The 26,279-nt window shown below is 37.0% G+C and overlaps 1 protein-coding gene across 24 annotated transcripts in view; it reads right to left on the bottom strand.

Annotated features, from left to right (window-relative positions):
* RBFOX1 (RNA binding fox-1 homolog 1) overlaps positions 1-26,279 on the bottom strand; it is a 918,315-nt gene that overhangs the window by 395,709 nt on the left and 496,327 nt on the right. For all 24 annotated transcript variants that reach the window (XM_055709778.1, XM_055709787.1, XM_055709790.1 and 21 more), the window contains one exon: positions 2,199-2,240. In XM_055709778.1, the coding sequence (XP_055565753.1) occupies positions 2,199-2,240 (42 nt within the window). The remainder of the gene's footprint in view (positions 1-2,198; positions 2,241-26,279) is intronic.

Genomic DNA, 26,279 nt, shown 5'->3' with positions numbered 1-26,279 from the left:
TTTTGTTGTTTTAATCCTGTTCTCTTGTTATATTTCAATTCTTTCAGCTGGGATGAAACAATATTTTGTTGTGAAGAGATGTGTTGCCTCACATCCATGTGTTCTCGGTAGGTCAGAAACCCCAACAGAACATCTTGCAGGCCTGAACCATCTAACTTGGCCAATTAAACATTTCTTTAACAGCACTGTTCAGTTAGGAAGCCAATTAAAAAGTGACAGAATGGTCAAGTTACACCCTGAGAGCGCTGAACCTGGCAGCAGGGGGCTGTGTGCAGCATGACTAAGGAGAGCCAAAGGTGCCAGCACTGAACTAGGACCATAACATCTCCACATGAAATATTGAAATTTCACTGTGACCTTTTGTCACAGCAGATGAGTTGCTGTAAACAAACAAACTCTGGGTACTGGTAAAGGTTTGGGCATTTGAAGACCAGGCAGGGGAAAGGACGAGCTCTGCCACGCTTGGCGTCTGTCTGCGTGAGGCTTCTGGGTGGTTACAGGTTTGTCCTACAGGCAAAAGCCCCAGCTCCGTGCACTTTCAGCACACCCCGGCCCCAGGAGCAAAGTTTACACAGATAACTTTATTTCATGCAACAGGAACATCACAGCAGTATGGAAGGAGATGTACCTAATCTTTGAAGGCTAGAGATGTTTTTTTTTTTTCCTAAGTAGTCATGAAAACTCATTTTTGATATGACACAAAGGCATCGTAAGCATTATGCTCATTATTAGATGAAAATATTTAATACTAGACCAGAAAGATACATGAAAGTTTTACTGCATCACATTTTACCCACTACTTACAAAAGTCACACATATTAACTTGAAGAAATAGCTGGGGGCCTCCTTCCATTATATTTCAAAACAATGCTTTTCCTCATTCAAAGGAGAAAACTTAATAAAAATAATAAAACCAAATGAAACTTTCTTTGTTCTCATGGCACTGCTACCTTTTGAAAAGATTGTCCTTCAGGTACTGTTGCAATATTTTAACTTTGACAGCTGCTCTGTTGAGACATTACTACTGATAAAACAAAGCTTTGTCACTCCAGCTTCCGTATAATAGCAATGCTGTCACGTGTCGGCAAGAAAAGAATCAAGGACAATATGTGATGCATCATTCTTGCAAAACTTGTTTACAAAAAACCCCATTGCAAATACGGTGAAGACCAGCTGAAGCATCTAGATATGTTGATGAAGTTAATCTAATGAATGGCTGAATGTTTAAGAACACGGCACAACTTATTTTAAGGCTAGAGTACATTCTTTGTTCTTGCAAGTCATGCAGGTACTGGTGATGCTTAGTAAACTGCAAACAAAAAATGCCACATTTTCTGTTTCCAGTATTTTTTTTTTGTTTGCATAAAGACTTTTATTTTTTCCCCTCTGGCTTGCCTCTTGCTCTCCATTACTATAAGGTAATTCAAGAAAATACACATCATGCAGTATCCATAAATGTCATCTAATAAGCAACACATGGATGACCCAGAAGCTTTTTTTTTTTTTAAATGAATATGAAATAAATAAATAATGAAAACTCTTATGCCTTTTCAAACTAATACTAGAATCAATCAGTTGAACAAGGAAATACTTGTTATGAAAAAGCATCTACAGAGATACGTAGCATAAGTAGCATTTAAAGGGAGCAAGGACTAAAACCTGTTTAAAAGACTGTCACTTTAACATAGGAAAAGGGGAAAACAAAATAAAGGTCAGTAACCTGGGTTCAGGAATTCCATCACGTTTACAGACTGCACACAACCAATACACACTAAAATATTTGGACCCTTTCTGCCAGTTCCCTCACATTCTTAGCACTGATTTCTTTCTGAAAGCACACATGCTATTAAATAATCCAAAGGACAGTATCTTCTTGTTTAAAACAATCTGGTAGTGGAGAAAGATTGAGAAACAGTGACCTTTACCACTACTAAATCTTCACATGGTGCACAGGAAGAGCATGCTGAGTGTCGGAAGAGGTCCCGTAAAGAGGTACTTACTGCCAAAGCTCATTAAATAAGGGAGTAAAAACCTCTATCTACTGTAACTTTTATATAGAGATACGTACAATATTTACAAACAAGCAATACATTTGCTAAGTATGTTCCTCTTAAATAAAGTAATCCATCTGTTGCTAGCACAAACTAGATTCTGCTTGTTTTAAAGAAACAGAACATTTTGCATATCATTGCACTTACCCTTAGTTGCTCTCTTTCACAACTCATCTGTTGATTTGCACTCTACAAGAGGAAAGAAGAAAAAACCAATATAACTTTGAAAGTATAGCATTCTTGCCACAACAAAGCTGCAATGTCTGTGTATCTTACACAGATAAATACTGGAAAATCACCATGAGTTTAAACACAATACTGTGCTATGGGCCTAGACAAAATCATTTCTGCAAAAAAGTTGGGGTTTTTTCACTTATTATTTAAAAATTTACAAACAGGAATTGACACCAGAACCCACCACAAGTATGAAATACAGAAGCATTTTTGAGATTCTAAAGGTCTCATTGGCAGTTCAGTCCAGGAAGAAGCTTTCCCCTTCTTCTGCTCTATCACACGCCTATGTTATATTTCTGAATATCCCACTACTATGATACCATGATAAGATTCACAGCACACCTTAGAAATAAAGATCTAGAAGCTTCAAGAACGGATAAAATTCATTCCTATGACAACGTCCAGTTCTGATCTGGTATAAAAATTACTCTGAAGAAGACTTGTTTCCAATGCATATTTTTCCATACTGCTGTCTTTATGTTCTGCTAGGTTTGTGAGAAACAGAGCGTGAGAGCAGGCTTCTGAGCAAGACATCGCTACCAAGTAACCGCAGACGCGAGTCATCAGTCAATGGCAGCACAATTTGTGACCACTCTGCCACAATGAAACGTGCTTCTCCAGGAAGAGCTCACAGAACTGAACAGCAGCACCGAAACATCCAGATCCTACTTTGCATTCTAGCTCACTGGTTTCTAAGGCAATCCTGCCCCAGAAGGTCTTGCTGTAAAAGATGTTGATTTGTCCAACCTGTGGCGAGAGGGGTGTTTGTTGATTGTTTGGTTTGTGGGTTTTTGTTGTTTGTTTGTTTGTTTTTGTTTAGTTGGTATCTGTTTTAAAAATAAAATATTTTTAGCATACATTTAGTATTGTTAGTATCATTAGTGTTGAAAGTAATAACTGACTTTTCTGTAACTAATGTACATGCAAACACTATTCATAACACATGACAAATGTGATGCAGTGTTTTCTAAGGATACTTTCAGAGATTCAGAGTACACATTTCACTACTTTGCACCTACAAAAACTTAAAACATGAACCAAAACTCATTTGCATGAGATACTTTTACTCTGTTGTGATGATTAAAAGGGGAATTCCTCAGGCAAATTTAGGTTACATGCAGAAGAATAACACTGCCAGCCTATTTTTCAACCCAAAAAAATGAGTCCTAACAAATAAGTTACAAGCTAAGCCTTCTATGTATGTAGCAGAAGTTTTACAACAAAGTTCCTGCACAAAATTACAAATCTAACAGAAACAAATGCTCTTCTGATATGTTCCTTAAAGTTCTCTAGCAGGGAACAAAAGGTTGAAGAATTCAGCATATGTCTATATCTACAATCTTCCCCTAAAGAGTAAAATTAAGTACAGCTAAAGTGACTACCACTTGCAGACTAATGATTCCCTTTATCACAGTTCATGCCTTCACACCATTTATAAATTAAGGTTATATGATTCTGCATTATAAGGGCCCTTGTGTACGTCTCAAGAGTTGAGTTTTGATCTGAATCTGCTCTAGATGAACCTATTCACATTGTTTAAAAAAGATAAAACAGACACTAAAATAAATAAATAGATAAAATACTTCCCATTTGGAAGGGACCTACAATGATCACCTAGTGCAGGTTTTAACTGTGTGTGGGGGGGTTTGGAGGGGTTTTGTTTTGATTTTTTTTTCCTATTATTTAGTTTTTTCTCTATGTAAGCCTTCACACCAGAGACTTTAACTTCAACCTTCACAAGAAAAGACTAGTTGAAGTGTGAATAGTTTTTGACAATGGTCTTATACACAAAAGCAAACAAGTTTTAAATCTTAACTGTCTAAGGTTACCCAGTATTTGTTAGTAGGTTATATTCCATATACATAACAACATTAATACTACCTTATGCAGTTGTGGATTTTTTCCTGAGCAGTAATAACATGAGACAGGTATCACTACGTTTTTAAATAGATAAATGGGAGCACAAAGACTTTAAGAAAATCATTTGCCAAACTAAGAGCACATGAGCTTCACTTTGCAGACTGAACAACATCCAGAATGTTTTTCTTTATAGTATTTCACAGGTCAGTTTCTTTGGATAAGGCTGTTAGTCTTACATTCTATAATTTGTGTTCTAGATTTACCAGCTATTTTTCTAGAAGTGTTAAGCCTCTACCATTAATTCCAGTACTTCTTAGGGTACAAATTAGGCATTAAAAAAAAAAAAAAAAGACCAACAAACCTGAACGAATAACATGGTGATTAATTGAATAAAACAAAGGGGGGAAAAAAGAGTACATAATAGAACACGCAATGTATTTCAGAATGCAGCAATATTGTGTATTGTGATTGCTTTCTACGTAATTCAACATAATTTTATCGAACTGCATTTTGCATCTCCTGTCAGATTTTCTGTTTCACCAGTCAGATGCCTAGAGAGCCTGACTTTTGCAGCAGGAATATTTTTAATAACAAATCTACTATGTTCTGCAGGCCAGTTATCTTTGTAGGTATTAAGTACTAGTAATACTTCAGTAGTAATAATAATTTTACAAGCTTCTTCTGAAGACAAAAATGTAAAAATGTAGAAAAGTTCATCATGAAAATCAACAGGAGATAAGAGTTACTCAAAATACTACTGTAAATTACATTGTTACTTAAGAAAAAAACAACATGAAATTTACATTTGCTTTACAGCCTCAGGATACAGAATTAGAGGATCCTTCCCTCTCATCTCTAACATGTTTATCCTCCAGTTTGCATTACCTTTGTACGGCACAGGCATACACGGCTCACAAGTTTGGTCTCTCTGATTAAAATACATAAACAAGGAGAGATTAACCAGTCTTCCCATTTCATTCACCATATCCCACTGGAGGGCTCGGACACACCGACTGCATGTTCAGGTAAACTATGAAGATAATTTGTTTATTCTGCAGCAGCTGCAAACTATTCTGTAGTATTAGTTTAGACACTTTTCCGATGATTGTGAAGAGGGTTTTGGAAAGACCTTCTAAAAATGTATATTTACTATTTTATTTCTAATTTTATATAGCAGAAAAATATATTTGGATTGTAACTTTAACATCACCCTTCAAGAGAAGGTGTTGTGCTCTCCCCCACAGAATGAAACTTTTGGCTCTGACTTCACATTAGCTGCGTTGATTTACAGGCATTCTGCCTTCAGACAGAAAGGTGACGAAGGTTGTTAAAGATAAGGAAATATATCTAGACAGGAACAAGTAGGAACACCAGAATCATCCAGCCTGGAAAAGAGATGTCTGGGAGCAGGTGCCTACGAAATTATGAATAACACTGAGATGGAAAAGCTGGAATGATTGCTGCTTCTCTTTCCCCAAAAATCAACTAGATGACAACAAATTAAAAAAAAAGAAAAAGAAAAAAAAAAGAAAAAAAAAAGGTGGCCAGTTCAAACCGAACTAAGTAAAACGATGACTCTTCATACAATGTGCAAATAAAGGGGTAGGTTGTTTGGATAAAGAGAAGAAGAAAAAAACAAACAACCCAAAACCACACACACACAATAAAAAACCCCCAACAACAACAAAAAAACCAAAACAAACCACACAATCAAAAACTTACAGAAGATTATTAAATGCAAAAAGACAACCTTTGCCACACAAAGCTCCTGGAGGCTGGCAGAAAATTTTGGAGAAGCTTGTTTTGCTCCCCTCTTCCATAGGCATCCACAAAGACGGTATCTCAGACTTACAGACCTCTGGTCTGACTCTGAGCAGCTGGTTTTATCTATGCTATTAATAGAAACACCTACGTTCCCAAGAACATGGGGTATTTGGAAACATAAGGTGGTGGCAGAAAGGGAAGAACTTTAGGATGGCAGAATGAAAAATTGGTAAAAACAAACAAAGTGTATTAAATATCTGTAGAGTGGAGCGGGAGTTACAGCTCTTGACTATTTAACCAGATAATTCACTTTGTGTTTTAATTAGCCATCTACAAGACTGTCTACTACTGTCATTTTAAACATAATGTTGAGAAATATCTAACATGACAGAGACCAGAAGAGGAAATTTTACCTAAGAATGAAAAGAAGTATTAATAAACAGTGGGAGAATACAATAGAGAAGCAGAGCGTAAATGAGAACAAAGATGCCCGAGTCAGGAGAGGGTGACTGCCTCTTCACACCCAACTGCTGTACCACACTGGAAGCAAAACAAATAGAACTGCACCATCCATTTGAAAACAAACAGCTTTCATATGAATGCAAGAGCTGTACCTAAAAATATATTTAGATTTGATCCACCACAACATCTGTGTTTACTACAAGAAACAGAGGAAGACAACAGTGGAGATATGCAGGGCACAGCAATGCAGGCAATTCCCTTTGTTCAAAGTTCATCAAATGGTTGATTCCAAACTTCATGTTTTAGCTTTAACAACAAAATCCATTTCAGTGATGGCCTCCCTCGCAAAGTGAACTCCCACATAGATAGCTCCCTCAGCACCCATCATACCAGAAGCTTCGCCAGAACAAGAGCAGCAAGGCTTAGCGATAAGGTACTATTAGTATGAGATTAAAAAGAAAAAAACAAAACAAAACAAAACAACCCCCCTGACCTTAATGAAAAAATATTTTTCATAGTTTAAACAATGATGTCATCTATCTGTCTGTCTATCCCTCTATTTATCAGTTCAAGTTTATTACAATACATCTGGGGAAGGCTCATTTGGGCACAAATGGCTTTCTGCGCAGCTAGCCAGTGCCAAATTTGCTCTCTCATTTTGTCTTTTTTGCTATCTGTGTCAGTTTAAGAGAAACATCCTGGCAGTACTAAGCACTTAAGGGAAAACATAAATAATGCATTTACAATATGTAAACCTGTACAGATAAATGAGAAAACCTGAAAGCCATAACATATTTAATTAATGATCAAAAGACCCTAGAAGCAACCCTTGTGCATATCCTGCAATTTTAAATACATTGCTTCTCAAACCTAAATTAACTTTGTTATGTCTCTGGATTGAACTATATGCAATGAACTACTTCCCTCTTTTAGTTCAAGACTGCTCGAAGAACCTGGTCAATATGTTGAGTGTCATTATGTCAAGCTCTCACACACTAAGTTTAGTGGAAGAATGCCTAAAATATTGATTCTCTTTAAAGGATTTAATCAAGGAAAAAAATTTAAAGAAATTGAACAATAGCTCAAGACTACTGGTCTTTTTATAAGATAACAGTCTTCAAAGACACTCATGCTGTCAGGCTCTACTTAAAAAAAAGATGCTTTGGAAATACTCTGCAACTTGATGGTGCCATTCTTTGGTGAGTTCATGAATACAAATATTTTTTATTTATATATTGTGTTTTTTATTCTTTAAAGAACCATAGCAGGTGGGAGACTTAAGATGTTTTAAATGTATTTATCAGTCATCCACTCTTCATGAAGACATGCAAGCCCTAGCTCTTTAGAAATAAAAAATGGACAGATTGAGAGAGCAAGAATATTACTGATGTTGCTAAGGAATACCAACAGTCCACCTGGGGAGGATTCTTTGCTGCCATGTTTTTTTAATTGTCATTTTAAAGAAAGGGTTGAGGTGACGGGGCAAAGCAAACAATACGATGGTGACAGGGTTACTTACCAAAGAGAGTCTGCTTAAAATCTAAGGGGGGGGGGGGGGGGGGGGGGGAGTTTTTTTGCAGTACAACATTCCCAAGTATTTGTTTTGCATTTACAAAATCAAATTATTTTCAGGATTGAGGTAATTTGAAATAAAGCGCACTCCCAGTGGTTGAAAGATTACCAGTGAAGATCTGAAGTCTTTTATATCCTAGATATTTTATCATAAACAAACACGTGTGGAGAACTGACTTAGCCTGTGTTCAGAAAAAAAGTGTTTATAAAGCCGTCCCATTCCCAGTGAGCAGTCACACCAGGATTAATTATCCATGACTTTCTGTGCAGCTTAAGACACCTACTCCAACAGCAGCTCCAGGAAAGGCCCTCCAACACTTCTGTCTTTCTCCTTCTACTTCAAAAAGGACAATGCAAATATGATTACCTGAATTGGAACAGCATGCCTGTTTGCATTAGGAAAGGCTAGTTTAAAGTCAGTACCTACATATAACCTGTGCAGCATCCGAGTCAAACACAAAAGATTTGGCATTGATCACAAAAAAGGTGTTTTTACCAGAATGTAACTTCACAATTAGTAACGGCTTATTCATCTGATTGAGGTCTTGTACTTCGTATTTAGCCATAGATTAAACAGCTGAAATAAAGCCATAGATTACTCCATCACATTGGAGTTGCATTTCACAAGATCAAAGTCCATACCATTTCACACTGTTTGGAAAATCTATCCACCAGCATTTTCCCTCGTTAGAGACACAACTGACTGTGAAAGTTTTATCTCAAAAATTAAATGCCTAGAGTTTTTCCTTGCCATGTTGCACAAAAACAGTGTCTTACACAACAACATACACTATGCTTTGTTATCGGGTGTATTCCACATGAAAACAGTCAATCCCCTTTACATCATTTTATAACATTAGTTTTCCTCATCTCTTTGCCCAACAGAATTCAGAACAAATGATTCTTCAAGTTATTACATATGTGGAGAGAGTATGGGCTTGTATAGAGATGTATAAATAATGTTGTGTATTAATCAAATATCTTCTTGATACTTCATGTGAAAACCCCGAACACAAATGAAATCAGTGTCCATCCCAAGAGCTCACAGTGCCACAGCGTGGAGCCTGAGGTGCTCAGATACAGAAGACTCATTAAAAATACCAGTAACTGCATAAATATACAAGCCAATTTGAACTGGAAGTGGGGTTTTCAGAGTCTTTGGTAGTGACTTACAGCATCATCAAGAGGCTTCGAAAAATAAAATCAAGAGTATTTCTTCTCAAGGAGTAACTGGGACCATCCTCCTCTTCTTCTACAAGCTCCTTACATTTTTTTTCTACATAAGGCTCTCAAAAGGCCCCCAATGTTGAAGAGAGTCTAATGAGATGATAAGAGTGCTGAAAACCTATAGATTTTTTGTGTACAGTGTTACTAATACAAAGGGTACAGAGCATATATGTCTATGCATATGCAAATTTTTCCAGAACAGAGAGCTTCGGGTTTCTCTTGGCTAGGTATGTGTGCATGCATGCACAGAATTTTAATTTCACTTGGTTTTATTACACCCATCCATTATTGTGCTATAGCAGTAGCTAGAGGGACTGATTTATTCTCAAATGCCCTTGGCTTGGTATTGTATATCGACTAGCGCTGCTGTCATAAATATATTTGGGTGAAGAACTATCTACAATTCTGTGCGTAATACTAAGCAGAGTTAAGGTTTCAAGTGTCACATACAAGTGGGTTTATTTCTACTGGAAGAAACAGGCAATTATTATGGCCCATTGAGCTCAGATTAAGCATTTCCATCAAAAAAAGAAAAAGAGCCTAGTGCTACAATCCTTGTAAAGCTGTAAATGCAAATGGGGACCATCTCATCTTCCATAAAAAATAATCTATGGTTTTATAGGCACTTCTCCCTCTCCTTTTCTTCTTATCCTCAAAATAGCAAAAGATTCAAAATAGGATAACTTTATTGAGACAAAAATGTAGAAAATATCTAAAAATAAAATAGAAACACTGTAAAAAATATTGACACATTAAAACAGCATGTAGGGAATTATTTTCTCATGTTAAAAGGCTCCTTTAATCAGTTTAGAAAGCCCAAAGTCCAATTCTCACCTGTTCTTGCCTTCATAAGGTATGATTTTTCAGCAAGAATGTATATACTGCTTGACCAGCATTGTTACTTGTTCAAATATAGTTTTGTTGGTTTTGCTTAATTTTGTTTGGTGGTTTGGTGTTGGTCGTTTTTGTTTGTTTGTTTGTTGGGGGTGTGTTTTTTTTGTTTTGTTTTGTTTTAATTAACCTTAGTTACACGCCCAGAGCATGCCGCAGACCGCAGATCCCCATGTCTCTGAATGTGCCTTTGGCTCCCCGAACGTAGCCAAGGAAACTTGTGGTGCTGCTGCGCAGCCTGAAAGCTTTTCATTTTCTGACACCCCTTTAAGCAAAGGGCCTGCAAGGTGGCACGATGCCAGCCAGCCCCGCAGCTTTCCCTGTGTCCCACCTCGTATCCCATCACATAAGTCACACTCTGTTTTTCCGCAGGAAGTTTAGGAACCATGGGTCTCTGGTATGCCCTTGTGAAAAGTGCCATGAAGACAAGAACTGGTTTATGTTTAATTTGCATCCACACTGACTAACCCTTGGACATAAAGCCACTGGTACATTTTTACTGAAAACAACTTTGCAGTAGATTTTAATATTAACTAGGAAAAAGATCTCTAAGAAAACATTTTTTGCAAGTATCATTATAGAAAAACACTTCTGCAGTAAAGTCTCAAAATTACATTCTGCATGCATGTTCTGCACATATTAAATTGTACATGCAACAATCCCATGAGAAACTTTATCTGTACTTAGCATTCAAATATAAACTCCTTTTATACATAACGGACTAGCTATAGTGCATTTTATTTAATTTCCCTGCACAACACAGTAAGTATTATAAGGAATAATCGGAAGGCAAAGGCACTGTACTAAACAAAATAAATGGTTACTATGAAAAATGTAATTAAAAATAGCGTGATGTTAAAGCAACAACCAGTATAGAATTAAAAATATGTTATTTTAGAACACAAGCACTACCAGGCCAAGCCTGGCATATTACAGATATTACACTATTTACTGCAGCATAAATCATTTTTGTTTCATAAGCATACTGCTATTAGAAGAATTTACTCTTGCAAAATCTTGTAACTTCTGGAAAATGGATCTTAATCCTCCTTCCCTAAAATCTCTATCCATAAAAAACCCCAAAAAACCAAACAACAACAAAAAGATAGTAATTAACACCAATTAACTCTGAAGCTAATATAAATATGGAATGAAGAAAATTGAGGTATAAATAACTGAGTATGTGTTACTGCTACTAGCTTTTGAATTGAAATCTAAGGGTCTGCATTAACTTAAACATAAAGGTAGCAAAAAATATGATAGTAGATATTTTGAATTAAAGATAATTGACAAAGACAATGACTAAAAACTATAGGCCAAGAACATAAAATAAAATTAAGACTGTTTTTATAGAAAAATTCCATTTTACACAGAATAGTTTCTTATATTTTGAACAGAAAAGTAGCGTTAGCCTGTTCAGGTGCCAGTGACACCGCCGATAGCGATTCAGACACCTCAAGGAAGAGCAGAGAACACAAGACTGACAATAAGGATATCACTGGAGACAGGCATGGATTTTCAGACAATTACCAAAGCCAGTTATGTTACTAAATTGCTACTATAGACATTGCCTCTCTGTTATCAGTAAACATCTAGAGGGCTACTTGCTGTGCTTGTGTGCTGATAAAAAGAAGTTCATTCAGTCACCTAAGCTTGACAAACTAAAAAAAAAACAACAACAAAAACCAAAATACAGCTTTTATCTGGCAGATCCACATTATTGGCTGAAGAGGCTGTTACAGAAGGAACTGGTCTGAGAAACAAGATATTGCCAGGTCAGCAAGAAGCCAATGAACTGATATCCAAACTTTGATTTGTCCCCGTCCTCACAGTTACTCCTTTTCCAGAAAAAAAAGTATTACTCTTCAGAGTGCTACAAAGAATAAAGGGGATATGTGTGTGTGTATATATAATATATAAAATAATTAATTTATGTGAAGTGATCCAAAACATACTAAAATGTCATTCTGCAGTATAAACCTAATAAATCAATCATTAGTAAAATTATCTGGAGAGCCTATTTTAGTTATCTGTAGGTAAAATAGGAAATCCCTAAAATTTTGAACATTAAAAACTATTTAAATTATATGTTTTTAACTGAGGGCTAATTAATAATATCCTACTACAGTTTAATTTAGGTGGTTGGTCAAGCTATTGTTTTTTTGGTTTGGGGAGTTTTCTTCTTTTATTTAGGTTTTGTTTCTAAAACAGGCAAGAACTCTTCTGGCATGCGCAGGATTTGTCTGCCAACCTTGTTACTAATAAATAAACCATGCCTACACAATTACACGTACTTTATACAGATATTCATTGTCAGTAAAATTTGATTGCAAAAAAAGGTGAAGTAAATTAATGAAAAATCATCTGTTTTCACGTATCACTCCACCTAAACAATAAAGGTTGATATTTTTGTGGATAACTTCATTATTTATGAAACACATATATCTGCTACTTCTCTTTAGCTTTTGGGAGAGAATTGCAAGGACATAAATGCAAGGTGCAAATTAATCATTAGCATCCACACATTTTCAACAGCAAGCAGGCACCTAAATGTCATTAATGCCTTTGAAATGAACCCTTTCTGTTTTCCACAGGAAATGCAAAGATAAGTTCTATGCTTGCACACACACAAAATCACAAAGCCAAACACAACCATTGTACCCTTTGCCACACTTTTTTTTTTAAATAGCAAATATTTTGAGCAAAGCAGAGGTTGCCTTTACTGCACTAATTGCTAAAACTGTGGATGCCTCAGGTGATACTCTTTTCCTAAAGCATAGCAGCGACATGAAGGAATTATGCCTTCATGAGAATCTGAGAGAGAACTTCACACCCTACATGTGACACAGCAAATGTACCCAAAATCAGAAGCGTGTTTCTTTGTTTTTGAAGGAACGAGTTAGTCCCAGAGAGAAAACATGTGCACACCCACCAGCGGGGCTGTTCTTGCTCTTACAGCATGAGCCCAACCCGCGCTTTGCATCCAGACCCACACCTGTCCTGTGCGATGCCGTTCACCTGAGCGCTTCTGGAAGCACAAGAAGCTGGAGTGAGAAGAAACTGCAGGTGGCTATTTAATGTTCTGTAAGACCAAACATAAGCAAATTTTTTACTTTTTTTTTTTTTTTCAGTTCAGATATTGTTACTCGGTGAAACTGTAGGCTGTACAAGCAGGCAGAACATTTGGCTCTTGGAGTCAAAAAACAATCATTTCTCTAAGCTGTTCAACAATCATTTCTCTAAGCTGTTCATAGTAGTATAACATGCAAAAAAACTATTTTTTTTTTTAATTGTACTGTAAATCTTACATACCGAAGGCAGTACTTTGTTCTTGCTTACAGCAGCAGAATTGCAGAGGAACTCTACTGAAACAAGTAATTTTATATTTAGAGATGCAAAGAAGGGTAAAAGTCTTCTGGCAACCATCTGAAGAATAACTCCAGTTCCTTGCACTTAGAAAATGATCACAGGTTCACTGTGGTTCAGAGCACTCCAGAGGTGTGGCAAGACAGTGCAAACACTTCTCCTGCTTGCACCTATAGATCATTATGTCATCATTTGCAACATTTTTTCAGCTGTTGTGATGTCAGGAAGAAAGCATGGATTTCAATTTGAACTAGATGACCTTTAAAGGTCCCTCCTAACCCAAAGTATTCTATGATTTAAAAGAGTAATGTAAGCAAAATCATTCATATTTCTTACTGCCTATTGTCTGCATTTTTGAGAGAGTTATCAATTAACAGTTGATTATCTCTTAATATTCATATAAAAAAAAAAGATCCAAGATAATGGCAGTGCCAAACACAGCAGTATTGAGAATAAAATACACCCATACATGAGAACAAAGTGAGCATTAATTACCTCATAATAACACTAGCTATATTCAGTCTCAGATGATGCCACTAACCAGAGAGAGATTCAAATTTTGGTTTGCCAGGTTTCTTCTCAGTGGGAGAATACACATTCACAACCCCGCTTCAGATTATAGATCTTTCTAGCAGTCCTACATTTCTACCTCCAAGACCTGATCTACAATTTGTGATCATTGTGTACCTGCTCCACTGGCGAAACGGCAGCCTGGTAAAGCCTGCATCACTTACTCTGTGTCATTAAGCCCTGTGTTGCCATTCTGTCCCTCTGTCGGGGGAAGGAACGTATGGCATTATGTAGCATAGCTATTGCAGTGCTTCAGAGGAACCCTAGATCTGCAGTATGCGTTGGGCTCAACTATTATTTATTAAACCAGGAATCCCTTCCTGGCAGTGGAGGAGAGCAATACTTCAGGAGCGTCCCTTTCCACTGGCATGGACCTTGTAGCTTGGCAAGTTTGAAACATGGGTGCTAGTATTCCAAAACGCTACTGTTGCGCCATAGCTGGTATGGTTAAATGTGTGCAAGTCTGTTGCTGATGAGAAGTGTCCCACATCAGGTGGGTAGGAGCAGAAAATTCTGGTAGGAGCTGAGAATTCTGTATTTGTATGCACACACAGCTAAAGTAACTCTGAACACCCTTGCTCAATTTAGGAACTGTCCCTTGAAGGAATTGCTTTCTGAAGAGTAAAAATTATTTTCCTTCCCGGGGAGATGTACCTTTAAGGCCTTGGAAGTATTTAACTTGGCTCCCAAATTGTCCATGACTAGCATGTGAAAAAGCAAGGGACAAACCCAAAGTTTCTTTGAGTCTTTGCAGCACTGGTATCCTGAAAGTGTTTTATTCTGGAGAATACTCAAATCCAGTAACTACACAGGGAAATGAAGGGCACAGTACCTTAATCTCCTCTCCTTAACAGCTTAACTAGCTATGGAAGACGCAGTGCCTTGCATTCGATAAGTACCCAGCGCTTTTACTTGTTCGAAGAACACATTACAAAGACTGTCAATAAACTTTAATTAGCAATATATTTTTAGTGGCAGTGCTACAGCTTGCTGCAATGAAACGTTTCTCCGAAGAATTTCTAAAGCTTTCCTAAAGAAACCTTGACACTTAATAACGAAAGACATTTAGGGATTGTCATATAAGAGCATCCATTAGGGCAGTACATTCTTCTCACTCAGAAGTGGTAAGGTTACCTTGAACAAGTAAGTCTCATTTAAAATGGTCTTTGCTTTTCTGTTAAGAAAATGAACAATCATTGGCAAAAATCAGGTGCACCTGACAAAGTTAAACATTTTCTTTCACCTCTTAATGAGTCCACAGCAACAGCCTTGCTGTCCTAAAAATAGAAAAGTAGAAGGAAACATTTGAACTTGTGTATGTGCTCACAGAGGCATGCACACCCACGCACATTTTGCAAACTAAATGTCATGTTCTTCAATGACCTCCATGATAACAAGCTTGAAATTGTAGCTTCAAAATTCTATTCTATCTATACCTGCTGAAATAATTTTAGCGACACATTGCATACAATCCTTATGCATGGAACTGCTGCTCCCAACATCTCTGGAAAATGTGGTGATGAGCTACACCAAGGTGAAGTAAACTGTGACCTGAAACCCTGTCAGTTTAGAAGACAGATAGAAATCTTTCACTATATAGACATGAAAGATCCAAATATCATATCTTTTTACACTAAATATAAGCTCTTTTCTTCTTCATATAGCTATACCTATCTTCACTATTCTGCCATATATTTAACCCAGATTGAGAGTCATCAAGGACGTCCTTCCATCTACAAGTTTTCTTTTATATATATATACACACACACGGGAGTATATATATATATATATATACACACACACGGGAGTATATATATATATATATATACACACACACGGGAGTCGGAGGGAAAGAGGAAAGTATCTCTCCTACCTATCTATGTATCTAAATATTTTTATTGCAGCACAGTATAAATCTAATGACTATATTAATAACTAATTTCAAAATCACATAATAATATACATAATTAATATAATAATTAGGATGCACAAATCCAAAGGTGCTTTTCAACCTCTTCTGCTCATGAGTAATGCCCGCAGTGTGGTGGTAAAGCCTGTGTATTCAATACCTTATAGTTGTAGCCTCAAGCAAGTTGTCATTTAACTATTTTTCATTCACTAAATTTCCAATGTTTGTGACAACTCTTTGCTGCTTTTATACATGAACAGATTTTATAGAACTTGAAATTTTGCAATGAGGTAACTATGCAAAACTACTCCAAGTCATTTTGGCTTGCACATTATTTCCTTTCCCCCCTCCTTTTTAAATCCAGAAATGCTATTTGCATACACCATCAAGAAGCAAAGTAAAAGCAAAGCCCTGAAGTAACTTCAAGAACTGCAAGACGATGCATATTACCAACGAGGTGTTGAGTAAAGCTGTTCAAAGTCAAACCCACTCCCTTTTTAGACAGTCCACTACCAACCTAAACAACTACTTTCACTTAAATAGTAGTAAAAAAGCATCACACAGAAATAATGTGTAGTTCCTCCGATGTAGGTGGCCCTTGTGGGGAAACAAGAACAAGAGAATTTAAGACAGCAGGAAGTGTTGTGATGTTCTGTGTGGTTAAATCTGAACCACCACCATCTAGTCTGGTGAACTCAAGATCCGAACTCACTCATTTTTAGTCTTGGTAAATCTAAAGGTTTAGCAAATCTTCAAGCCTGGGATTAGTTTGAGATTAAATGATTTTTAGTTTTATGATGTAAAAGCCATTTTAGTCTGCTAATTACCTGAAACAGTAAGATCAGCTTCTTGAGTAAAACCTCTCTTCCACTTACTGAGACAGGATAAGCAGCAATTGAAAGGGTAGGAAACACTCCTCTGCATGAGGTTACTTGTCTAGGTTTTCAAGATACCATAGCCCTTGGTTTGATTTCTAATTGTGCCTAGAGACTTCAGTTCCAGCCTTTTACAACTCTGTTACGTATATTCTGTGACAGGCTTGTCTCTCATTACTTCGAAGGGATTAGGACTTTTTACCTAACAGACACACACGGTTAAAATTAATAGCTCATTTCCATCACTAATAGATACTATTGCTTAAAAATTCTTACCTGTGCTCAGTTATAACTGTAATGTCCATCACGGACAAACAAGTCCAAAGCATGGAATTTATAGCATCTAACACCCATTATTGCATAAAGAAGCAAACCTTGTGGGAACCAAGCACCTCCAGTTAAAATGCAGCCTTTGCCTTGCGCCTGCTGCATGCCATAAAGGTCTCTGAATTTCTGAAGACCATTCTGAATTTAGGAAAACCATGGGATAGTCCTGAAAACCTAGAAGCAACTAGCAAGTGGAGAACAGAGAGAAACAACATGCTGTTTCCTAACAGCAAGCAGTACAGACAAAAGCTGAAACCAGGTGACATACAACAAGAGCTTTGGTCGAAACACACAAAGGGCTGCAGACAGTAAAAACCTTAATGGACCAGAAAAGCAACTGAAAAGGTATTGGTGCATACCTAGCACTAGTTATGAACAAGGTGATAAAGGCATAAGGAGGACATGGACCTGTTGGAGTGAGTCCAGAGGAGGCCACAAAGATGGTCAGAGGCTGGAGCAGCTCTCCTCTGCAGACAGGCTGAGAGTTGGGTTGGTTCAGCCTGGAGAAGGGAAGGCTCCTGGGAGACCTTACAGCACCTGCCAGTGCCTAAAGGGGGCTTACAAGAAAGATGGGGACAGACCTTTTAGTAGGGCCTGTGGTGCCAGGGCAAGGGGGAATGGTTTTAAACTGAAAGAGGGTAGACTGAGATTGGATATTAGCAAGAAATTCTTCCAACTATGAGGGTGCTGAGGCGCTGGCCCAGGCTGCCCAGAGCAGCTGTGGGTGCCCCATCCCTGGCATGTCCAAGGCCAGGCTGGACGGGGCTGGGAGCCACCTGGGCGGGTGGGAGGTGTCCCTGCCCATTTCAGGGGGATGGGACTGGGTGATCTTGAAGGTCCCTTCCAACCCAAACCACTGTTTGAATCCATGACATTTGTTCATTAGATTTGCCAGATGAACGACAACAGAAAGTTCTACAGTGTTCAACTTCAACAATGGCCTGAGAGCTTTCTGTAAGCCCACTCCCCCGTCCTTCAGTTACCAACGGTAGGTTTCTTGGGAGCAATCCAGGCACCTGACCAAGGCTCCCAGAACCATCAGCTGCCAAGCACCACTGCCAATGGACCATGTTACAGCTGGAGACCCCGAGTGTCAGAGAATCTGTGGCTCTAGAGCAACCACAAGATAAATCTCTATTCATTCTTAAAGGGTTATAAAAACCTCACTTTAATTCCAAATAGAGGCAAAAATCTGTATTGAAACATCAGAATTTTCCATAAAATTGAGGATAGGATTTATCTTGTTTTTGTTTTAACCACTTTCCTCAGTCTCAGCTCTTACTGTCCCTCTGTCTGGTTCTTGATGAAAATAAAGGCATCTAGCAAAAAACCTGAAACCTCCTTCTAAAACCTAACCTTCACAACCGTGAAAAAGTATGACAGGTTACAGATGTAGGCTGACAAGAGAAGCATACTTTGTGCTCAGTTTATGCACTAGTTTTGCATTTAGTAAGGTTCAGTACTTAATTAAAATGACTATACAGCATTCTTTAGTAAATAAAGCCAGACTTAAAATGAGTCCTGGAGATGTTAAAATGAGTCCTGGAGATGGCTTTTTTTTTTTTTTTTTTTTCTTTCCCAAATCCTATCACTCAATTACTGAAACACTAATTCATATGTGTACATTTAGCAGCCTGCAGACTTGTGAGCAAGATCACTGCAAAGAAGAAAAAACCCAACCAATCATCTTTCATCTGTCCAGGTGGAATATATATCAATAGTGAGAAATCCTTTTACCTCAAGAGAGTAAAAAATACTTTGATCTTATGAAAACAGTTTTCAGGCATCTATTAAACAGGATTTTTTGATATCCTACATATTTTCTATAGTTGTTCTCAGTTATGCTTGATTCCTAGAGCTGAATCTACCAAGTAAGCAGTATTGTACCATGGTTTATAGTGTGCATGCGTGTGGTTTGCATTCTAAGATCTGGGCCAACATTGATTTTATTTCCTCTTAGTATTTTATAGTTATTCAACAGCAATAAATTTTCCTTAAGTCAAGTCTTGTTTTAAATATGCAAGCCACGATGGAAAGGTACTGAATCTATACTATGCCATAAATTTAGTTTTACTTGTGATTTTTTATTTTATGTTACAGTTATTGGGGAGATAACTGTATGCTTAGTTTATGTACCAACTCTTCTGAAAAACCAAGGGAGATCTTGCAACACTGGAAACAGACATGCACTGCTGGTTTAGTCTTGCCTTGCACCTTACCAGCTGTTTTCTTTTTTATTTAGAGAGAACAGTGTTGCCACAATCTGTCTTTAGGAAAAATAAAATAAAACTTACGAAAAAGGGGGAAAAAATGTTTTCTCAAAGTAAGTCAAAAGCATAAGCAAAATAAGGGTGGAGGGGGGTGGGGTGGAAATCCAGAACATTATAATGGAAAATAGATTGACTGAAACATGAAATAAACCAAGGAGTGAGTTGTTCTGCATTTGATATAGTCTTTGCTATCCTTACCTAAATATCCATCTCCACGAGAAGACAAACAAATTTGGCATTTCATAGTGGGTTGGGGAAAGCGGGGAAGGAGGATAAGAGTCACTTTTGGATTTTATAACAGCTCTGAACTGATTATATGAGAAATGTATCCATAATCTCTTCCTTCTGAGAAGAAAATAAATTCATCAGTTATCTGGTAGAAAAAAAAAAAAATCTTAAAGATTTCATACATTCTTGTTGCACATGTCATTTTCCAGCTTCAGAAGTGTGAAATGCCTGGGGCCCAGAGAACAGGAAAAGAACTACTCTTCATTAACAGGTTATATAAAGTCTCTCTGATGTCTGGAATTATTTTCTAAAAATAAAGAAAATTACTGCAGTCCATTTACCCTGCATTTTACTCCTTGTAGTGCCCAATAACCAAGTTTCAAAACCTATTTTTTCTCTGTTGTTTAGAGGCAATGAGGAATACTTGAGCAGTTCTTTGCCAGACATGCTAGAAATTCCCCTTCCTACTTCGCTTTGGCAGTCAGCTCTTACTAAGCTAGAAAACCTTCAGCTTTCACCGGGATAGTACAGATTACATCTTCCCAAAAGCAGTCCATGCTTTCCTGAACAAACTGTTAGCATTCTGTCACATCCAACAAGAACTAAACAAATTTTATGTGGAATAGAAAATTCTGCATTCTGATGGAGCTGGAAAGATCTTAAGCCTAGTCCTAGGTGCCTAAGTTTCGACTTTCTCCCTTAATGAGCACTCTTGAATTGCACATTAATAAGCAGTCTAGTCCACTCTCAGTACATTGAGAGCAATCATCATTGCTGAATGCATATAGTGAACCAAAGGTATGGTTTACATGCTCGCTTGCTTACATGCCCACATCTGGCTCATCTGAGAAATGCCATGTTCATAACTTTAAATTATATTCCTTTTTCCATCTAATTGAAAAATATTATAATATTGTTTACAATCTTGACATTATTTCTCAGTGTTTACTGTACAAATTTCAAAAAACTGAAAGTTTCTCCCGCGACCACCAGTGAAGTGTAGTCAGATATATGTTGTAATACAGTATTATAATATACCAGTGAGAAAAAAAGATACCTTAACCACCTATAATCAGTTCTAAGAACATCTCACAATAGGAAGAAATAGTACAGAGACCCATAAATACATAACATAATATATTGAGATTAAGAATTGGTGCCTAAGTTCCATGACAGGACTTCTGCAGTTAAATAGTGAAAAAGTTGCTCCACCTGTCAGCAATTCTTCCCACACACCCAGATGTACATGGCACTGTCTTGACTACAAAACCAGCAGGTTGTCAGTGCAATTGAAGATCATTTTGATTACTTTTATTGCTCTGGAAAGGTGAAAAAAAAAAAAAACAAAACCCAAAATCACAAACAAACCACACCCTTTTCTTGCTTTCAAGAGTCTGTATTCAAGAGAAAAATGTGGCAAATCATAGGAGGGGAAAAAAAGAAGAAATATTCTGCTTTCCCTGTAATATCTAGATCATGTTAACTGACCTAGTACCTCATTGCTAGACAATATCAATTAGCTCACTTATTTCAGTATTTGGATGATCTTGCCTCTGCGAACTATAGATCCAACAATACTCTGGGGGAGGGTAGAACTCCTCTCTCTTTTCCTGGGGAAAAACACTTAACACCTTCTTCTCAAGTACTTGCAAGTCTGTAAGACATTCTAGGGTCACCATCTGTATTATAAGTTTTATTTCAAGAGCATAACATAGAAATTACTAAAGGTAATGGTACTGTGTGTGGCAAGCAGAAGCAACAACACCTTGTCAGTGCAGTTCCACGGAACAGTTGGATTCCCATGGGAGAAGCAGTTTCCAAGCATGCTTCACCTCCTCAGTCCTGTTTGCTATGCACTATGTTTTAGCTATATGTTTAAAAAAAAAAAAAATAAAGGTGTATAATATAGGCCTTAAGATGCTTCAGATTGAGGTACCACAACTAAATCCATTCCATTCTTAAGGAATGGTCTACAAAGATATGCACACCTATTTAATTAAACTATTAACAGTAAAGTTAAGCATTTGCATAAGTTCATCTGTTATGAAGATGCTATGTTGTTAACTTCACAGATTATTAGTGGCATCTAGCAACTTCTTTGAGAGAGAAAACACATTGAAAAAAGCATTACTGTAGTCAGTTTGTTGCTTTAGTTTGATGCCTTTAGGCTATCCATTACTACATCGGTCTTAAGAGAAAGCATCTTTGCTTTCCTTAATGTTGAGGTGCTTTGACTTTTTGCCTCAAATAACAGCAGTAACCTAAAAGAAAGGGGGGAAATATATGAACTCTTTCACTTAGACTTTACAGAATTATTCATAGCAGCTTGCAAGTCTACTGGGATTACTCCCAACTTGAAAAGAAACCCAATATTTCAATTCTAATATTGCATGTACAGCTTTCCAGCAATTATAAAACACACTGCTTAGTACTTTAACAGAGGCTAGCTTGAAATTAATTGTCCTGGAAAGAAATAAGTAGCTCTCATTTACTGCTGGAATATAACCTGAATACAGTTTTCATGTATTAAAACAATTCCCTAGTGGCAAAAACAAATGAACAAAGACTCAGTGAAGGTAAGAGTTTGTTCCACAGCAATTATTTATCATCACAGAGTCTGAACTCCCCTTTTCTTCTACTATTATTTTTAAGATGAGAGGTGTAAAGCTAACTTAACACTTCATGCAATCAAAAATATGATTAGAAAATATGCACTGTATCATGCATTTCTCAGAGAAACAGGTGCTATTAAAATCTAGTATAGTAGTATCACATTCAAAACTTTGTCACTTTTTTTTTGAATCCTGCAGTATTTTAAAAGGAAAAAATATCTGAGCAACATAAATTCTACTTTTTTTTTTTTTTTTTTTAAAAAAAAAAAGAGAAACCAAAAGATATGGTCTTTGCTTTCAGCTCACTTAAGCAGCCTGAAACAAATTTCAGGACTTATTAATCACTTAAACTAGTTTTAAATTACATTTTTATATTGAAAACAAACACTTTGAAATATTTAGAAGCTTTAGGATAAATTATCTCCTCAATTTCATCCCTGCATTCCCATTGTAACCATGTGAGGATTCATTTCTCTTGTCATTTATTTCCCTTCAGGTGTAATCACTGTTAAAGGGGGAAAGTCCTGTGCAAATACTGGCTGATCATTTCCCAACGATACTGATAAAATTGCACTGCATTGAAAATGAAATAGAAGATGTGAGCATAAATCTTACAGTGTTGGCACTAAGGTAGGGCACTAAGCTGAGATGGCTGAACAATTACTGATCACACGTGCCCATCCAGCTCCTGGAAGTGGCTGCTCCAGAATCAAAGACGCCAAAGCAAGATGCATGGCACTCATCTGTCATAGTTATGACCTAACATACAGAAATGTGAATCTTTGTATTTCCTTGCTATTTGCTTATGTAATTGTACCCAAGCTTCCCTACCTCAGCAGCTCATAAACCAAAACCCCCACCAATAACACACAGCAAAAGTAGCAAAGTTATTTTGTTCACAAAACTCGCTCTACATTTTCATGCAGAAGTGGTGCCAGGTTCTAGTCAAGAATCTCAGGAACTATGTAGTGTCAATACCTCAGTCCAATTTTTACACAAATGTTTGTATCTTGAAAGTGGTAAATTGATATAGTTGAATAAAAATAACCCATCCAATACTGGAATTAAAGCAGCCAATTATTTCCAGATGACAAAGCAAAATTACCTACAGATTGGCTTTGGTGGTTCCTCGTTGGCTAGGCAGCCATCCATTTCCCTTTCTTCAATTGCTCAAACCCACACATAAATGGTCCTTGTACTCCCTGAATGCTGAGCAGCTCTGGGACCAATCATTTATCTTTAACAAACAAACACACACACACACCCCAAAACAACAAACCACCCAAAAACAAAACCCACAAACAAAAACTGAGAAACACTGTTGACAAGGGATAAGGTGACATAAACAGAGTCACTATTCCACTCTTCCTCGGAATGTTCCCTTCCAAACACAGCTTAGAGAACCAAGCTCCCCAGAGCTTTTGGCCCCAGGGCGAGGGCAGGGCTGAAGAGCCCATGTTCCTTCACCAGGAACCCCAGGAGTGCTCTCCTTGGTCAGTGCAGGCTTGCAGCATCCTCCACATTCAAGCTTTGTCTTAACATTCAAGCTTTGTCTTAAAGCCAAAGGCCAAGTCAATGGCCAAGTCAGGTCAAAATGACAACAGGTAGGCTCATATAGGAAAACAACTAAAATTTAATATCATTATTAAAGTAATAGTAGAAAAGTCAATAACATAAGGAACAGGAAGTCTTCCCATTCTTATAAACGTGACAAATGCTCTGTTTTGGAGAAGATTTGGTTGGTTTTTATAACGGGCAGATGACCACCAGTTCCTAACTTCACTTGCTGCTCTGGGTGTACTGGTAGTAATATGTTCTAAAACAATCTATTCTTCCCCCAATCAACATGGAATACTAAGCAGACTAAAACTAGCAACCATAGGCAAACATTTACAGAAGTTAAATAAATTTGAATTCTCTAAGGGTCTGTTAAATATATTATTTTTCCCATCAAGTCTTTAAGCCTGTATAAAGTCTAATTGATTTTCAGCACAGGAAACTAGTAGCTCTCAATTCAGCACAGGGTCCTTCCTCTTTGCAGTAAGAGACCAATGTATAAATTGTTAAAGTGTTCGCAGTCAACTAGATATCTTGCACACATGTTAATATTAATTGTTTGCTTTGATTAAAATACAAAGTTTCACATCAATTTAGGGATTATCTTTTATAATGCAGATGAGTCGCTGTGTTTGAGTGCCCCTTAACATAGTGATTCATCAGGAAAACCACCCTGGCATGGGCTGTTCACGCTGGCTCTGCTGCCTGCTCCGTTCTCCCCCATAATTGCAGGATATACTTTATAGTGACAGGGGCCCGAACAGTGGAACTCCAATATGCTATACATCAGGTTCTCCATTATTGGATTAGCTAGATGTGGCATCGTTACCGCTGCACTTTCATGCCTATCATTGATCACATCATTCTTTCTATTTCACAATTAATGCAAGTCAGCTGGATTGATCAATCTTGTGATGAGTTTGGGCCACAGTCAATATATTCTTATGGCTCTGTGCTACTGATCTGTATGTTTTATAGCTGTGCCTAAGGATTTGTCATTCTGGCTACAGATTTTCTTGGGGTGTTTTTTCTTTTGTTGTTGTTTTGTTTGGGTTTTTTTTGGTTTGTTTGTTTTGGTTTTTTGTTTGTTTTTTATAATACTTCTGCTCCCACCTTGCTGTCTATACTGCAAAGTGTTTATGAATTACTCATGTCACATGAAGAAAAGAGGGAGCAAAAAAATCACAAAATTAATAATTCCAAATAATTTTTTAAACACTGAGCTTCTAAGGAATTGAAAAGATTTCATAGGATTGCAGCTATTTTAATTCCTTGTTTAAACATGTTAGCATGGTCATGACATGAGGAAATATGTCAGTAATCTGACTGTTAATATTTTGCTAACTGTGATATTTAATATAATTTTTGAAAACTTAACTCTTCTTCCAAAGGGTAGATAAATTTGCAGGAAAATCTCTCTCCACAATGTGAGAAAGAATGAAATGATGTGACATTTGGAGAAATAGTGAGCCACAATATTAGCCTAATACCACTTCTCTGTTATGCTATGTCACAAATATGATTTTGGAAAATTTAAAATTTTATCTATAGAGAGTAATATTGAGTCACTGTACTTTTCTGATAAAACATAGCCTATACACATAAGTGCAATGCTTTCCAACCTCTAATGTTTTTTTAATAAATGTGTGTACCCAGATCCATGCCTGCAGGGTTTTTTTAATGTCCACCAAATTTTCATGTTTTTGAAAACAAAACCCCACAAACACCACCACCCCCCAAAAAAAACCCCATACCAACACCAAAAAAGCCCCCACAAATCACAAAACCTACAATAATAAATAAAAACAGCCAAACCTTGAAAGGAGCAATGTTAATACTAGTGCACTATTATAGTTCCATTTTCATTCATCCACATCCTAGCCTGATGTACATTACAAGAATCCTCAATAAACAAATGATGCTGAATTTGAATATAAGAAAATTAACTGAAACTTGGACAAAAGGTACAGAATTATAATGAATACATTCAGACCAGAGTTTGGATTTTCTGGACTGGTTTGCACATTACACAGAGTGCCCTCATTAAATGAAGAATAATTGCTTTTTCTCATCACTCCGTCTCATCCAGTTGCCAATGCCAGTACTGGTGACAATTACAAGGTATTAGCAATGACAACTACACTGTGATATTGTGACAGCAACACCACAGTTTTAAATACCTTTTTTTGTCTTGAGGAATCTAAATGTACAGATTTAAAACACTGATAACTAAAATCATTAATATTTTTTTTTCTGCTCAGAAGAGCAAAACACCCCTTGAAACAGTTTTCTGGTAAGGCCTGTAAATACCACCTATAAAGGAAGAAAAGGAAACACTGTCTGAGAGTCGTAAATACTCTGTTAAATATCAGATGTGTTTTATTCAAAGCAAGTAATGTGTTTTCTTAAACATACTGTCTTAGAAGAGAGCAGGCATTTTAGATTATCCATACATAATTCAGTCCCGCTGAAAGTGCTCTACCTAAACAATTTTCCATTACGTT

Source organism: Falco cherrug, chromosome 4 (genome assembly GCF_023634085.1).
Source record: "Falco cherrug isolate bFalChe1 chromosome 4, bFalChe1.pri, whole genome shotgun sequence".
NCBI classification, from domain to species: Eukaryota; Metazoa; Chordata; class Aves; order Falconiformes; family Falconidae; genus Falco; species Falco cherrug.
The sequence above is the reverse complement of the archived record's forward strand: the minus strand, read 5'-3'. Positions and strand labels throughout refer to the sequence as shown.